The sequence below is a fragment of the Fomitopsis serialis genome (genome assembly GCF_022376445.1).
Source record: "Fomitopsis serialis strain Sig1Antser10 chromosome Unknown B0H18scaffold_153, whole genome shotgun sequence".
Lineage (NCBI taxonomy): Eukaryota > Fungi > Basidiomycota > Agaricomycetes > Polyporales > Fomitopsidaceae > Fomitopsis > Fomitopsis serialis.
Genome location: NW_025955113.1, coordinates 22,221 through 38,746, shown reverse-complemented (window position 1 = coordinate 38,746; position 16,526 = coordinate 22,221). Strand labels below are relative to the sequence as shown.

At 53.1% G+C, this 16,526-nt stretch overlaps 3 protein-coding genes and 1 non-coding gene across 4 annotated transcripts; 1 reads left to right on the top strand and 3 right to left on the bottom strand.

The window, feature by feature from the left end:
* Positions 1-1,853: 1,853 nt before the first annotated feature.
* On the bottom strand, positions 1,854-6,482 carry B0H18DRAFT_1125392 (uncharacterized protein; the record flags this gene model as incomplete). The annotated part of the gene is made up of 13 exons (XM_048035014.1): positions 1,854-2,148; positions 2,206-2,298; positions 2,350-2,417; positions 2,476-2,634; positions 2,687-2,911; positions 2,960-3,337; positions 3,386-3,724; positions 3,764-3,867; positions 4,006-4,125; positions 4,185-4,463; positions 4,528-4,802; positions 4,929-5,022; positions 5,792-6,482. 13 exons carry the CDS (start codon positions 6,480-6,482, stop codon positions 1,854-1,856), a joined length of 3,120 nt encoding a protein of 1,039 aa, XP_047886686.1.
* A 2,984-nt stretch (positions 6,483-9,466) lies between these two features.
* Positions 9,467-11,539, bottom strand: B0H18DRAFT_959701 (uncharacterized protein; the record flags this gene model as incomplete). Its single annotated transcript, XM_048042846.1, has 7 exons — positions 9,467-9,683; positions 9,738-9,853; positions 9,910-10,116; positions 10,198-10,494; positions 10,563-10,968; positions 11,022-11,196; positions 11,257-11,539. 7 exons carry the CDS (start codon positions 11,537-11,539, stop codon positions 9,467-9,469), a joined length of 1,701 nt encoding a protein of 566 aa, XP_047886685.1.
* Positions 11,540-12,357: 818 nt separating this feature from the next.
* Positions 12,358-15,394, top strand: B0H18DRAFT_1125390 (uncharacterized protein; the record flags this gene model as incomplete). Its single annotated transcript, XM_048035013.1, has 8 exons — positions 12,358-12,828; positions 12,910-13,117; positions 13,177-13,405; positions 13,471-13,606; positions 13,661-13,836; positions 13,893-13,989; positions 14,040-14,664; positions 14,721-15,394. The coding sequence occupies 8 exons, from the start codon at positions 12,358-12,360 to the stop codon at positions 15,392-15,394; spliced, it is 2,616 nt and encodes an 871-aa protein (XP_047886684.1).
* A 653-nt stretch (positions 15,395-16,047) lies between these two features.
* On the bottom strand, positions 16,048-16,131 carry B0H18DRAFT_t149. The gene has a single exon. It is a non-coding gene; the product is annotated as a tRNA-Ala (tRNA).
* Between the last annotated feature and the right edge of the window lie 395 nt (positions 16,132-16,526).

The window sequence follows — 16,526 nt, the reverse complement described above, 5'->3', positions numbered from 1 at the left end:
TTGCCTCTGTTGTCCGCCTCGCCCACAAGTACGGCATGGAGCACCTGCGGGATGATGCCCTTGAACGCATGAAGTCTTGCTTCAGCGACGACTTACACGTCTGGGCGAAGGCTGAGGCTAGCGAGGGCAGCGCCCTCATGACCTACGATTACACCGACGCCATCGCCGCCGTCAACATCGCACGACTCACGGAGACGCAGTCTATGCTGCCTTACGCTCTATACACGTGCTGCCAGCTCGACACCGAGGTCATCCTGAACGGAGTCCCGCAGAAGAACGGCACGACCGAGCGGCTCACGCAGGAGGACATTCTGAGGTGCCTCAATGCGCGGAGCACACTCGTCCACGACAACATCATCTTCGCATACCTCCTCTTCACACCAACCTTGCCACTTGCGTGCGCAGATCAGGTTTGCCACGCGTCGCTGCAGTGCCTCGCCCAGGCCAACTTAACCTTCGAAGGTGAACTAGAGGACCCCACATGTCTAGCAGATTGGATCACTTGGCTGGCTCATAACGAGCAGACGCGTAGTTACAACAATCTCTGCCTCAACTGCCAGGCATACATGCAGCTGAAGGCGAGAGAATTGCGCTCGGATATCTGGCTTCGGCTCCCACATCAGCAAAACTGCGAGTTCGACTGACAGGGTCTGACAGGTCTGATTCAGACCGCTCAGGCCGTCAGAACAGCAGGTCTGAGCTAAGGAGATTCATTCTGAACTCAGATCACTCTACTGACATCAGACTCACCTCAGACTTCAAGTCAGACTCCGTCAGATCGCGTCAGACCATGTTCGCATAGGTAAATGACTATTAGATCTCGTTGTAGTATAGTAAAGCCCCAAGTAAAATACTATATCAAAGTGGTATACTGCAATAGAACAACAGTGAGTATGTGTTCTACGCGATGGCGACGAAAGAGTGAACCACTTGTAACCAAATGAGAGACGAGCAGAACATGATACATCAGGAAAAACTCCCTTGTCTTGACAAGTATTCTAAGTACTGCATGTCTTGAAATCTATAAAGTACTTGGCAAGACAAGTCATATGCTTGAAGTACCTGCACAAGAGAGCCTATGCTTGAAGTTAAGATATCTTTTGTGTCTTCAGACTATTGATGTAGGTTTACTCTACATGTCTTGATGAGCTTGCAAGACGTACATGATAATGTGCTTATTTCAAGACATGTGGACATTGTCAATCAACATTTGAATCTCCATGGCTCTCAAAAAAATCTGTGTCTTGTCGTAGTGGGCAACTTCCACAAGTATTGGAACCCAAATTGAGATGAAATCAATAATATTATTGCGCACTGCGCATACATCACAGCATAGGTAATTGTTAGAGCAGTACAGAGCGTGTTATACAACATTACAGAGCAACATAAAAAATGTATCACCTAACCGCCTTACGAACGACAACTGATGATTGACCAGTGACCAGTGACCAGCAACATGTCACTCATGTCGAGAGAATGTCGAGAAATGAGACGGACGGCTAGACGAATGCCGACACGGATGGCAGGACGGCGATATGGACGGAGATACGGACGGCGGCACGGACGGCGACACGGACGGCGACATGGACGGCGACACGGCGAGATGACGATACAGCGATTGACTATAGAGACGAGGAAGTTGTGTAGATGCTGTAGTAGATAGTCTGACGATTGTTCAGGCGCTGATCCAGGATGTACAAGAATGAGAAGATACTTACCTTGGCATGCTGTGCTCAGGCGTCGGAGAGTACGTGGGAAGCCTCACGCCCAGCTTCTTCTTCATTGACCTGAGGCTCGACTGGGGAACAATCGTTCATTGTACACACATACTATTGACAGTGATGCACTTACCCTCAGGCGCCTTCGACGTCGTCGTCTTTGACGACGGCGGCTTCGACGAGCGGCTTCGACGATGTCGGCTTCGACGATGTCGGCTTCGACGATGTCGGCTTCGATGACGACGGCTTCGACGATGTCGGTTTCGAAGACGACGGCTTTGACGATGGCTTTGCAGCCTTCGTTCCGGTGGCCTTAGTGTCGCCGACCTCTACATCGCTCCACGCGATGAACTGCTCGCCAGGGCTACCATCGTCAGCGACGTCTTGCTTATCCTTCGATCTCGAGACTTGCTGCTCATCGATGAGTGCGCTGGACCAACATTGAGATAGACTCGACGTTTAGAAGGTTAGTATTAATGCCACTTACCTGACATTGGTCCACATCATCTCCTTCAGAGCTTGGTACGCCTCCGATGCGTTGCTTTCGAACTGATCCAGGATGCCCATGATGTTGATCCACCTACTCACACGTGAGGGAGAAACACTACGCTAGACAGACTGTTACACTCACTTGGCCGCATATAGCTTGTTAGAGAAGTGGTGAGTCCCTGTGGCTATGTCCACCAACGCCGCCTCGATCTATAAAAGAATTGTTCAGTATTACAGCCGTCCATAAACTAACGTGAACAAAACTTACCGCATTGCACACGAGGGCTATGAGGTTGTTCGGAACCTCACTGAACCGATCGTACGCTGCGACTGACGCAGTGTCCCTGTGTCCATGGAACCAGTGCTGCACAATGACGTCGGACAACGCCTTGTGCTGGAACGGTTTCTTGCGGTTCACGACGCTCGCCTGTGGGGCCCTTCAAGAACAAGCAGTAAACATCCAAGATGACTGTACATACCTTCATGTCGACCTCGTAAGGTTCGTCCGACTGCCAGGCGATGTCGATTTCGCCGAAGATAAAATTCGGCATTGAGAATTTGCCCTGTGTGTTCGACTTGAGGAGGAATGTTGCGGCTGCGACTCTGCGCTGCGTCGAGAGGCTTCCCAGGCCGTAGGCACTGTCGACCACAATCTTCGCTTTCTTCTTGACCTCGTTTCGGAGCTGAGACGCGCCTGTCCACACCTGCAACAAGACTCAGTTCGTTTGATGTGTCAGGAACAAGGGACTTACAACACTGGCGACGTTCTCGCGAAGAACGTGGTTGCGTTTCTTTTTCAGGGTCTTGAACCCTGACACAAGGTAATCGATCTTCTTGCCGTCCTCCGCGCGATGGCGGCGAGCGTCCTTCAAGGCCCTCTTGATGACGAGGTGCTTGTGGGGCAGCTGACTGCTGTTCTGTGTCTTCTCGGAGGTCCACGCGTGGTCGAGTGAGAGGCGGAGGCGGAGGTACATCTGTGAGCACGTAACAATAGGCTTGAGGGTCTCCGGGATGTCCCTGGCCTGCGCACGACGACGACCTTCGGACTTCTGCCCGGCCGCGCTGCTGCTGCTACGTTTGCTTCTCTTGCCTTTGGACTGCCCGGCCTTACTCTTCGGGGCCTTGACAACCTGCAGAACTTCATCGACAAAGCAGTGAATGCGGGACGATTGACTTACGATCACTTCATCCTCACTGTCCTCGTCCATCGCCTCGTCCTCCGCGTCTCTGTCTTCCTCCGAATCATCGTCGTCGCTGTCGCTGTCGCTGTCGCTGTCGCTGTCGCTGTCGCTGTCCGAGTCACTGTCCGACTCATGGTCTTCTTCCGTATCGTCCGCGTCCGGCTCGGTCTTGTTCTCCGACTCGGTGTCGGTGTCCAACCAGTCGCGCTGTTTCTTCTGCTTCTTGTTGACCCTCGTACCCTTGCCCTTGTTCTTCTCAACCGCTGCACCCTTGCCCTTGGTCTTGACCGCCGCACCCTTGCCCTTGTTCTTGTTGACCACCGTCTGCTGCGTAATCTATCATAGTTTGAGATGAGTAAATAAAGATGCACTCACCTTCACCTTTTTTGGAGGTGAGTCAATGACAACGGCGTCCATGCGCCACACTTTCTTGGCTTTGGCACGCTGCGTGACGTTAGTGCGTTGCTCTTCGTCGTCTTCTGACCCACTGTCCCCATGAGCATGGTTGTTTCGCTGCCTTGCCTTCGGATTGTTTTTTGACGTTGCTGACGACGATTGAGGCTTACCTATGATGTTGCTTGCAGATTAGCTAGGAACCTATGGGAGGACCCACATACCGAGAGCTGTCGCAAGGTTACGCTCGTCTGCGTCGAGCAAAGTGTCGCCCCGGTCATTCTTGGCTTTCTCAGGTTCGTTCGCCGGCTTCCGACCAAACGCAGGCCTTGGTTTAGGTTTGGCTTGCATACCACTTCTGTTAGTAGTTCGATATACTTATTAGCTTGTGTAAAAGACTCACGGCGCGGAGGCAGAGGTGCCTCTGGGGGATTATCCACATCGTTCGCATTGCCCACCTCTCGCTCTGGCTCCACTCGCATCTCCTCCTCTGCTTCCGCTTCCGCCTCCGCCGCCACCTCCTCCTCCTCGACAAGCTCGTCCTGTTCTTCATCCTCGCTGAGCCTGATCTCCACGTTCTTCTTCAGCTTCTTGCGCCTCGGTTGCTCATCCTCATCCTCCTCGTCCTCTGCGCCAGACGTGTTCTCCTCTAGCAACATAGCTGTGCTCGTCCTTCGTACGTCTGTTGTGAGTTCAGCATTCGTTTCGTGTCGTCCATCCCAATCAACGTGAAGTTGAGCACTCACTGGATCGATGTTCGGCCGCCGCCTGCTTCTCGGCCTGCTCCATCTTCGCTTTCAACTTGTCGTACAACCGCTTCTCGGACGGGGACAGAATGTCGGGCTGGGAGGTCTTGCCATTTCTCTCTGGGGTTTCCTGCCTGCCGCGCTTGGAACCCGTGGCGCCCTTCGATGAGGCTTTCGTAGCGGTGGAGGACTTCTTAGCAGCCGGCGCTGACTTTACAGCGGCCTGACCAGTCTTAGCCTTCGTGGTCGGCTGGCCGGTGGGCTGGCGTGCCGCACTACGGAGAGACTGACGTGTAGCCATTCCAAGGTGCAGTACGTTCACTGAGAGCGAGCGGTGGTGAGTGTTGACGGAACAGTGAAAAATATCAGATAACACACCGTGTGAGCGGACTCTGACTCACCGCTGGATGAGGTTCTCGAAGTCTTCCGTCGGTCGTAGCGGTCGCGCGAACTTCGGAGGATGATGGAAGCCAAGTGCAAGAGCATCGGACCGCACTGCGGGCATGAGCACATGAGACTCGCGGCTGGTCGCGGTTCTGGAAGCCTTCGAACCAGACAGCGTTGTTAGCGTTAGCGCTGAATACAATCTATACAGTTGATCTACGTAAGCACTTCAAGATTCACAACACTTGACAGGCAACTTGAAGGCTGAGTTTCACGAACTCGAGTATATTACACAGACGGTCTACCAAGTGTTCCTGAAAGTCCTGTGGTATACTTCGAGCCTTGTCGTTCTTTTGCTGGAGTTCATTCATTGAAACGGTGCAGTAATTTTGAAGCACACAGGCGCAAAAACAAACACATACCGTTAACAAATTCGTCATTGACTGCTACTGTACAAGCTGTGTCAACTCGCCGTATTTGACTGTCCATAAACGCACGTCTGCTACGCATTCACACACGGTAACAGGACTACACCGCGATACGCAGTGCTCAAGCGGCGGTTTGCAACGGCGAACCACCCCATCACATCGTGGAGAGCAACGGCTCGTAGACTCGACCTCCAGCATGGAATTGGTGGCTGCTGCTGGGCTGTTACCTGACGCACAACGGTTCGGTGCAACCCAGATCGTTGACGATGGAGACGCGAGCGAGGGAAGGCAAGGCGGAGGCCACAGTGCGTTGACGGTGAGCGGATGCGGAGGAACTTGATGCTTGAACATCGAACTGCGGTGGATGCTGCGGTGGATGAGCGACAGTGAGCGATCAGACCCGCCGAGTATGCACAGGTGCGCGTACTATAGAGACTGATTATAGTACTTACATAGACCGCTGCTTGATGACGATGGTCCCGGGCGGCTCTTCCTTCGCTGCACCATCTGCGCCCGCTGTTCCCGAACTCGTTGTCCCAGAGGTCGCGCCTCCGCCCCATGAGCCTGTAGCCCCGGTGCCTGGCGCGCGCATTGCTGATGCTCCCGCGCCTGAGCCTCGCTGATCTTCTCGTCTTCCCATTCCCTCCCAACTGCACGCCCCTTCACTTCGCGGGTCGACCGCACGTTGGCTGACATCCGCGCTTGTACCTCCTGAGTTCCGCCTGAGTTAACGATCCGCAGGGTCCAGCGGGAGGTACGGAACGTCCCAGAGCAGCGGCTGGCCGGCGCGCCTCGCGACTCGAGCCCCTTCTTGATCCCGTCCTGGTGCTGACTGGAGAAGGCGGTGAAGATGAGCTCCCCGGCGTAGGGGTGCCGGGGATGGACAGGGATGGAGGTGAGCTCGGTTACGAGGTCTATCGTGGATTGTATATTGCTGAGGTCCAGTCTGCAAGGCACGCTTTGCGTATACATGTTGAGCGTGACGGCGACGAGGTCTACGCTGCCTGACCGCTCACCGTTCCCGAGAAGACAGCCCTCGACTCGGTCGGCACCGGCGAGCAGTCCGAGCGCGGTCGAGGTACCGCCTGCGGTAGGTAGTGGTGCGTCCTCTGGGAGCCTCGCCGCACGCTTTGTTGTGACCATCTCGGTGTTTCCTCGCGCAAGCACGGACTAGCTCGTCTTGACGCTTCAATCGACAAGCTTGCCGTCGGAGGCGCCGCGGTGGGTTGGCTACGGGGCGTGCGGTTGTTCTGCATAACCCGGTAATCGGATGATTTGTCTTGCAGGTGGTCCGAGTGAGAGGCGTAGAATTGGTAGAGCGCTTGAGGCCGGCCATTGAGAAAACGAGAAGCTAGACACGAGAAACGAGACATAAGAACGGGGCCTAAACGAGACAAGAAACGAGACTCGAGAAACAATCGAAGTCGCAGATCACGTGACCACACCTGGCGCCCACAGGCTGCCTTCAGTCTCGGAAGTGTAGTTGCATATTTGAAAAAGTGAAGCGAAACGAAAGCAAAGAAAACACGGCCGGGTTCGTAGGTATCATTAATTTATCAGTGGGGCCCACATTAGAACTACTACAATAGTAAGCCTACTGGAAGTGATTGCTGGAAGCCCAGCCATTCCGACGATCGTTCTCGGTCCATTTACACATTTCCCTGTCTGAATGTAAAACAATGGAGGCACGAGTATGTGGTATTATGCACCTATGGGGTATACCATCATTAGTAGATCACAGCATAATTTTCCCATGACTTAGGGATGCCTAGTGAAGCTGCAAAACACAAAAGAGCCCCACTGGCTGGCCAAATCAACTGGCCAGAGATTTCACTCACCCAGGTTTTGGCTTTACTGGCCATAAAATTAGCCAGGTTGTCCCTACAGGGCCAAATCAATAGGCCGGACATTTCAAACCATTGGCCGGGCATTTTAGTTCATTGGCCGAAGCTTTCAATTCACTGGCCGAAGCTTTTACTTCATTGGCCGAAGCTTTTACTTCATTGGCCGAAGCTTTTACTTCATTGGCCGAAGCTTTCCTTCACCGCCGAAGCTTTGGATTGACCGGTCGGCTGAAGCTTCTACTTCACCGGCCGGCAAAAACAGCCGGTGCTCGGCAAAACTGGCCGGCCGGTGCGCAAAAATGGCTGGCCGGCAGGCAAAACCGGCCGGGCTGTTGAATTACTATATGTGGAAATGTGGTATTGTCTGGAAGCCCTTCATTCATAGAGTCTAGTATTGATTTCCTAGTGTCCAAAGGTACATAGTTAGGCCAGGATATGCGAGACAAGATTTACTCACAGGCTTCTTTGCAAAACATGTTATTCAACTGTTGAAGCCAATATTCTTTGCCCACACTGTTTGACTATCTAGAATGTGTTATCACAATGCATAGAGTAGATCCCCAAAAGGAATAGTCTTATTCTTTGAAGCTGAATGCAGAACATGAGATAAGGGGTAAGGTATAGTATACATGTCAAACAATGTTGACTTCCTGCAGCCAATCTACATTCCAAACACAGTTTCACAATCTAGAATGGTTCATTTACACACAAGGAGTGAGTCGTCCAAAGGAATAGTCTTATTCACATGAGCTGAATGTGGTACAGAGTTAAGGGGATCATGCACAGGCCGGACCATCTCCTATGAGGATTGGCCGGCCGGACCATTACCAACAGTGGGTAGATGTTTCTGTGCCATTCTTGATTGCCAAACCTTGTGGGCAAAGCATATTGGCTTCAGGATGTCAACACAGTATAACATGTATACCCATATACCCACCCTCACCTTAACTCTGTGCTGCCTTCAGCTTGTGTGAATAAGACTATTCCTTTGGAGGACTGATTCCTTGTGGATCAATGAACTATTCTAGATGGTAAAACACTGTTTGGAAAGAACATTAGCTGCAGGAAGTCAACATGTATACCATACCTGTATACCCCTTATTTGTTGTCCTGCATTCAGCTTCAAAGAATAAGACTATTCCTTTTGGGGATCTACTCTATGCATTGTGATAACACATTCTAGATTGTCAAACAGTGTGGACAAAGAATATTGGCTTCAGGAATTGAATAACATGTTTTGCAAAGAAGCCTGTGAGTAGTAAATCTTGTCTTGCATATCCTGGCCTAACTATGTGTTCTTGGAAACTAGGAAATTGATACTAGACTCTGTGAATGAAGGGCTCCCAGACAATACCACATTTCCACATATAGTAATTCAATAGCCCGGCCGTTTTTGCGCACCGGCCGGCCATTTTTGCCGAGCACCGGCTGTTTTCGCCGGCCGGTGAAGTAGAAGCTTCGGCCGGTCAATCCAAAGCTTCGGCCAGCGATGAAAAGCTTTGGCCAATGAAGTGAAAGCTTCGGCCAGTGATCAAAAGCTTCGGCCAGTGAGAAAAAGCTTCGGCCAGTGAGAAAAAGCTTCGGCCAATGAAGGAAAAGCTTCGGTCAATGAATAAAAAGCTTCGGCCAATGAACTAAAATGCCCGGCCGATGTTTTGAGATGTCCGGCCATTTAATTTGGCTGGTGGCAGCTTCACTAAGCCCCTTTAAAATGTGGGAACACTATGTTGGGCTCCATTAGTGATGGTCTTACATATACAATCATTCAAATCACACTCTGTATCATAATACAATAGGCCGAAGGTTTTTGAATGCTCTCGGCCAGTGTTTGCATGGCTGGCCAGTGAGCTAACAGCTCAGGCAATGTGATAGGGCATGCACTGTGGACATATACATGCTACTAGTAGGCTGTTCTAAGGGAGTATGGTCTATTGTTGACTGGCCCAGCCAATACTGGGTCACAATACTGTTGCCCGGCCGGACCGTTACCAGTGTGGAGTGCTAGATTATATGGCCTGGCTAGCCTGCTATCAATGTGGAAAAATGGTCCGGCCACTCCGTTGCCAGCTAGAGATGATGCAACCCGGCCGGTCTGTTATTAGCCAGGGAGCATATGCTCCGGCTGGCCCATTGCAACTGCTGAATTATGCACTCCGGCCGGCCCGTTACAAATGAAGGATCCCATTGCCCGGCCAGTTCGTTACCATAGGAGAAAGAGTATCCCGGTTGATCTGTTATAATTAAAACCCCTTATTGCCCGGCCGGTCTGTTGCCAGCAAGACACTAAATGGCCCCCCTGTTCAGACAGAACATAGGTGCCCTAGGGATACACCGGCCGGACCGTTTGAACTGGTTTGAGATACACTCGGCCGGCTTGTTAGAAACCAGTCCGGCCGGCCTGTTTGCAACGAGGAAATCACAGCTCCGGCCGGAGGCGGCTTTACCGTTTGCAACGGTCGAAATGCACTCCGGCTGTACCGTTAGTATCGAGTAGGTACCACTGAATAATGTGCAATACATCGCACGCAAGGCCAGACTTACTGCTACAACACACATGAGTAGTGCACCACACGGATAGTGGACAGATCCGTAAATGGCTGCGTCAGTCGCCTGCAGGTGATAGGCGAGAGTCTCAAGGATCGGACGAGATTGGAAGCGGCCGTGTCTCTTCTTGAAAGCGGCGAGCAGTAGTTAGCATCTTGACACTTCTAAGGCAAGGCACATACTGTAATCGTGCCATCGGTTTGATGGCGCCAGTCACGCCAGAGGAACAGGGCCGTGCCCATCGGATCAGACTCTCCCCTATGGAGCAGTCTCTCAACGTATTTGGCACGGTCGGCAGCCGGCATTATGCTGTCACCCCAGTGCTTCTGAACAGCAGCGACAGCGTTCTTGCCTATACTAGTACGCCAGTCGTGGCATTTACGCCCTGCCTAGATCAAGGTCCACATCCGAGTCAGTGGGCTGTCATCGAAGATGGAGGAAGGAAAGTTGGTGCTTGCCACAACAAAAACCGGGGACGAGTTGGTGACGACGTGCTTGATGGTAGGGAAGATATCATTCCAGCACTTCTGGAGATAGACCATGTCGTTTGCATCCTGCGTGGCCCAAGGATTGTCCAGCCGACCGAGGTGCTCGAACAACGTCGGGACGAACAACGAGATCCAGTCCTTTGGCGAACAAGGGAGATCCTCGTTCGTGATACGCTTGACCGGCTTCCGCTCGTCGCATGCCTTGTTCTGTTTGGCGACCTGGCTGGCAGCCTTCTTGGCGGCCTCATCGGGCTTCTCACGGTTGACAGAGACGATCCCCTGCTTGACAAGTGAGCAGATTGTGAGAAGAACAGCCGCAACAGCCGTAGTACTAAATAAGAGCGCACCTTCGAGGTGTTGCGCTGCTCAACGGCACGGTTGCTGTGTGCCGCAGAGCCAAGAGACGTTCGCGCCGCGGGTCCGCCTGCTTTCTCCGAGTCCTGTTCATCGGCGTCTGAGTCGGCATACCCAGCCTTCTCCGGGGTGTTGAGTTCCTCCGAGCTATCAGCACCGTCGTCGAGGGGAGAGATACTGCTCGCGGCCGTGAGTTCAAAGATGGAAGCCATCTTCTGCTCACGGCGGGGAAGCACGTTCTCCTTCGTAGCAGGCTTCGAGCTTGCAGTGGCCTGCTGATTCTTGCGGGATGCGCGGGATGCAGGGCGCGCCGGTGTCTTCGGTTGCGCCGGCCAGGTGGAAAGAAGCCCAGATGGGTTCGCAGGCTTGACGCGCTTTGCGTCGGGAGGAGGCTCGGAACTGATGCCATGTGCTTGTGAGTGAGAGAATCAACACAACAGTTTTCGACGTACACCTCGGCCGAAGAAACATCCGACTTGCGCTTGTTTCCAGTTTTGACCGGCAACGACTCGGAAGTAGACGGTTCTGCCACGGGCTCGGAAGCGCCATGACAGAAGGCCTCTACCTCCGCACGCCCTGGCTTCTTCCTCTTAGGCTTCGGCTTAGGGACGGCCTGCGAGCCTGGATCTGCGTCGAGAAAGTCAGCATTAGATACCTGTAGGTACCTTTGATAGAAGTGTGACTCACTAGTTGCAGACACTTGGGCGGGTGCAGAAGCAGGCTGCGGGATGGAGGAAGAGGCGTGCTGCTCGAGATTGTCACGTCGGAGCATCGCATCTTGGTGCTGCGCAAGCACCTTGAGCGTCGAGGTTGTCGCCACCTCCTCGTTGCGCTTCTCTTCAGCCTGTTGCTTGCGAAAAGCGGCCATCTGAGCTGCAGTTCGACGTGGCTGCTTGTCGGCCGCCTCGAGATCAAGGACGACTTGACCCGGGTGCTGGAACGTGTTCGTTGCTCTCGTTCTCGGCGGCATAGCAGTACTGTAACGAGTAGGTAATGAGAAAATGAGAGTGTGAGTGCTCCGGGCAGGAGAGTAATGAAATTAGCTAGGATTAATGGGGAGGCAGTTACAGCGAGAGGAAGGGAGGGTGACGGTGAGCGACGTGTCAAGGCTTGATAAAGAGGTATGGCGTGATAACGGCCGGAATAATGTGCCTCGCACCTGTCCCGGGCCCGTTGTGACCCGATGCAATGCACATGGTCTACCGGCCCAGAGGCTGCGCCACTGAGGGCCGAAGGGGCGCCGACTGCAGGTCGAAGTCCCGTACTTCGTGTGCTAGAGCTGCTTGATATCCCTCTCCAATGAGCCGACAGACAGCGGCGGACACTCCTGGGAGCTCACTACGTCGTCAGCAATACAAATCGCGTCAGCATTACTGCAAAACATGCGGAAAGCCCTGCAGGAACCTCTCGGGACTTACCCAACATCGCAATGCTGCTCATCCAGTTCCATATGACGACCCATCCACACCTCGCAGCTCGTCAGACTCGGAAAATGACGAAGAGGATGAGCTTACACAGGGCCCTCGGAGTCCGACAAATTCGGATGCAATGGGGCACAATGCCCTGGACGAATCTGTTGCTGCTGAGGGAGGTGTTGCATGCGAGCAGGAGACGGAGAGGGGAGGCGAGGAACACGCAGCACGGAAGGATGAGCTGAGAAGCCAGGATCATCGTCATTGTTGTGGTAAGTCCATCTCAGCATTGATATACTATGCAGAGTTGACGACGTACTTTGCACACCAATTAGCCCTTCCTTGTGACGAGAGTGGTGCACCCTGGCCAGACAACATGCCACCGCCACCGCGGACCATTGCTCGCTTCGGTGACTATCGGCCATACCGAAGTCGACTGGAGTTTGAGCTCGCGGAGTTCCTGTTCAAGAAGGAACAGATGTCGGGCGCGCGCATCGACGAACTGCTGGACCTGTGGAAAGCGTCACTTATCCCTTTTGGAGCAGACCCACCTTTCGCTGATCACCAGGATTTGTATAATGTCATCGACGCGACAACAGTAGGTGACGCGCCGTGGGAGTCGTTCACAGCACGATACACGGGCGAGCTTCCAGACGGTGACGTTCCGGCATGGATGACGGCAGACTATCAGATCTGGACGCGTAATCCGCGTACACTCGCTCACCTTCTCATCGGAAATGTCGACTTTGATGGACAAGTCGACCTCTGCCCGCATCGGCTCTTCAATACCCAAGGAACGCGCCACTACATCCATGTAATGTCGGGCGACTGGGCATGGCGACAGGCTGTAAGTCAATCGAGTTAGTCATCGCGCCGAGATGTCATTGTGTTAATCATAGCGCTGTACTGGCCTTTTTGAACGATCCAGGACCTCATTGCGGCTGACTCCGAGTATGATACCTACGGGACGATGTTCACGCCGATCATCATGGGATCGGACAAGACGACCGTCTCTGTTGCGACCGGTCAGAACGAGTATTATCCGCTTTACATGTCCATTGGGAACATCCACAACAACGTTCGACGTGCTCACCGGAATGGTGTTCTTATCCTCGCCTTCCTTGCCATCCCGAAGAGTACGTACCATCCCCACAAGACCTGCAATGATATACTCAACTCGTGACGATCTTCACAGCGGAGAAAAAGCACGCACAAAGCAAGGCCTTCCGGCACTTTCGTAGGCAGCTATACCATTCAAGCGTGTCGATCGTACTCGAGCCGTTGAAGCCATACATGCGCGAACCGGATATTGTCCGTTGTTGGGATGGCTACTTCCGACGCTCGATCTACGGACTCGGACCATTTCTGGCCGACTATCCAGAGCAAGCACTATGTGCTTGCATCGTTTATGGATGGTGTGTGACGTACGTACCAAGTTGAATGCGTGTGCCGAAAGACTCCAGTTGTCACTGAGCTGGATAATGTGCAGGTGCCCGGGCGACCATAAGAATCTTGACGAGGGGTTGCTGCAAGGGCGGCGTACACGGGAGCACCGCGAGCTCCTGATCAAGAACATGGACGAGAAGAGACTGTGGGAGGATTATGGCATTATCAGCGATGTCATCGTAAGTTCATCTCTCCGACGTCTGCAGCATGCGGTTCGTACTCACAGTACACAGCCCTTCAGTAACGACTTCCCACGAGCTGACATTCACGAGCTTCTCTCCGGCGACATCCTGCATCAAATCATTAAAGGCTGCTTCATGGACCATCTTGTCACCTGGACCGGCCAATACCTCGTTCTCGTCCATGGTGAGGCTCGCGCAAAGGAGATAATGGACGAGATTGATCGACGGTAAGCTACCTCTACCATTCGTCACTTCTAGAGCACTCACGGAAGTCCCGGTACAGCATTGCTGCAGTTCCACCTTTCCCTGGTCTTCGACACTTCCATCAAGGCCGCGACTTCAAGCAGTGGACCGGTGACGACTCGAAGGCCTTGATGAAGGTATGTCTGGCGTTGTTCAGTGAAATAGCTTGTTGACTCGGACAAAACAGGTGTACTTACCGGCAATCCATGGTCTAGTACCCTCGGAGGTCGTCTGTGCCATGAGCACGTTCTTGGAGATCTGCTACATCGTCCGTAAGCCCATCCAGACGGACGCCACAATCTCTGAGGTCGAGCGACTCGTCGAGGAGTATCATCGCCATTGCGAGATCTTTCGGCAAGCCGGTGTGTGCCCAGATGGATTCTCGATGCCACGACAACACTCCGTTGGCCACTATCCCCGCCACATGCGAAACTTCGCGGCGATGACTGGGCTCTGTACATCGATCACCGAATCGAAGCATATCGACGCCGTGAAGAAGCCATGGCGTCGATCGAACAGGTATAATGCCCTTGGACAGATGTTGCTAACGAATCAGCGTCTTGACAAGCTCGCCGCATCGCGCGTCGACTTCAAGGCTCGCGGGATGCTCGAGGGAACCGTCCTCTCGCAGGCGATGCGAGAGGCAGCATCATCTGGTGGAGATCTGGCAGATGTCGAAGACGAAGACGAGCCTGGCTCACCAGTCAATGCCCACCAATCAATGGATGATGACGACGACGAGAACATTGATGCGGAGGACGAGATTGATGGGCCTACAATTGAGGCGTTTGTGGTCCTCGCCAGTCGCCCAGGTGAGTGCATGTTGATTCTGTTTTGTGACTCAAGAGCTTACTGTCTGACTCACTAGCACGGGGTTATCCAACGCGATCATTCATGGAACTTGGCGACTATGTCAGCGTCCCTGAGCTTCCCAGTCTCATTGCTCGCTTTCTGTTCTTCCAGCGTCACCCCAATCGCACAGACGAGCCGTCGGAAACTGAGGTCGCACGCTATCTACGGCACGTCAATACCACTACGCGTGTGCCGGTCTACAATTCCGCTGTGGCCACTTTCTTCGCACCCACAGATTCCGCTGGAAGCAATGGAATGCGTCGTGAACGCATCCGGGCGACTCGTACATGGCGGGGCTCGACATCCGGTCGTTACGACTGCGTCTTCATCAACAAAGACGACTCACAGTCTGGCTTTCGCGCGCTGCATGTCGCTCGTGTACGCCTTCTCTTCTCCTTTCGGCACGAGCAAATCCTGTACCCGTGTGCGCTGGTACATTGGTTCGTGCCGATCGGTGACGCGCCGAACAAGGAGACACGCATGTGGATGGTGGAGCCGGAATTCGAAGACGGGCGTCGGCCGTGCGAGGTTGTTCATCTCGACAGTATCATGAGACTCGCGGACTTGATCCCTGTCTACGGTGAGGAGTTCTTGCCGAAACATTTCAAGGCATCCGACTCGCTCGACGCGTTCCGCGCATACTGGGTCAACAAATTCATAGACAGCCAGGCTCACGACATAGCATACTAATCGGGCACTTACAAGTACATAAGTACTACAATACAACTCTACTTCCACTCGTTATTGACAGGAGGTGGTCTGAGAGGTCTGAAGGGTCTGTTGGGTCTGAAGCCGTCCGACGCAACTGAGAGTGTGCGCGTTGACCGCGTGCGGCCAGCGACCTACTTGGCGCCCGTCTAGTGTCAGACGCATCAGTAAGCTCAGGCGCCGTGTCAGACGCGCCAGTCACTTCAGGCGCCCTCAGACACCGCGCAGATTTGCTGATGCACATATCTTGAACTTGGACGTTCGAGTCAGAGACCCAAGTGCGGAGGACCCTTAGAGCTAAAAGAGCACAGGCTGCCAGAGGGTGACGGTTCATTCTCTAAACCAGCATTGCGCTCTCCACCCAAGGGCTGCTGAGAGACTATGATATGTGCAGGTCAGTTGGTGTCGCCGTACTACATACCTATCAGTAGGTCGCACAGACCATTAAGTCCCTGTAGAGAATCTTTCAAAGCTTGTAGTAGTGTTCCTTCTATGTATTCCTGTTCCAACCCTGTTTATGCTGGATGTATGTGCTACTGTATGCAACGTTCGTCTGCCGGAGCGAAAGACAAATATATCAGCAACAAACGCGAAAAGCCGCGCAAACACTTGTGGAAAGCGACGGCAAAAACAAATGGACATGTCCGGGATCGAACCGGACCCCTCTCGCAGGTAATGGTTTGCTAAGCGAGCGTGATAACCAACTACACCACATGCCCTATTGTTTGCTAAGTGCATAAAAAGGACCTCAGCCTTGTGGTACCAGCTGCTCTCAGACTGAAAGACTAGTACGTAGTAGACGTCGCATATAGAGATGCTCATCTGTTGTGTACGATGCGACTTAGCCTTAAATATCAAATGGCGACAATGAGGAGCCTGAAAGTTGCCTGAAAGAGTGGAAAGATCATGTGACTGACCACCATTCGATCCTAGGACTTGCTATTTTGGGTGCTCGAAGGCTCTCGAGCGCTAGTGCACCGAACTCGGTTTGCACCTTCACCTTCAAGCACAATAGCAACTGCGATTTTTGTGGCCATTATCTATCTCGCTTGCTTGCCTGTGACTGTATACCTCAATATCAATGCAGCGAGAAATATACATGAACATCCCGGCA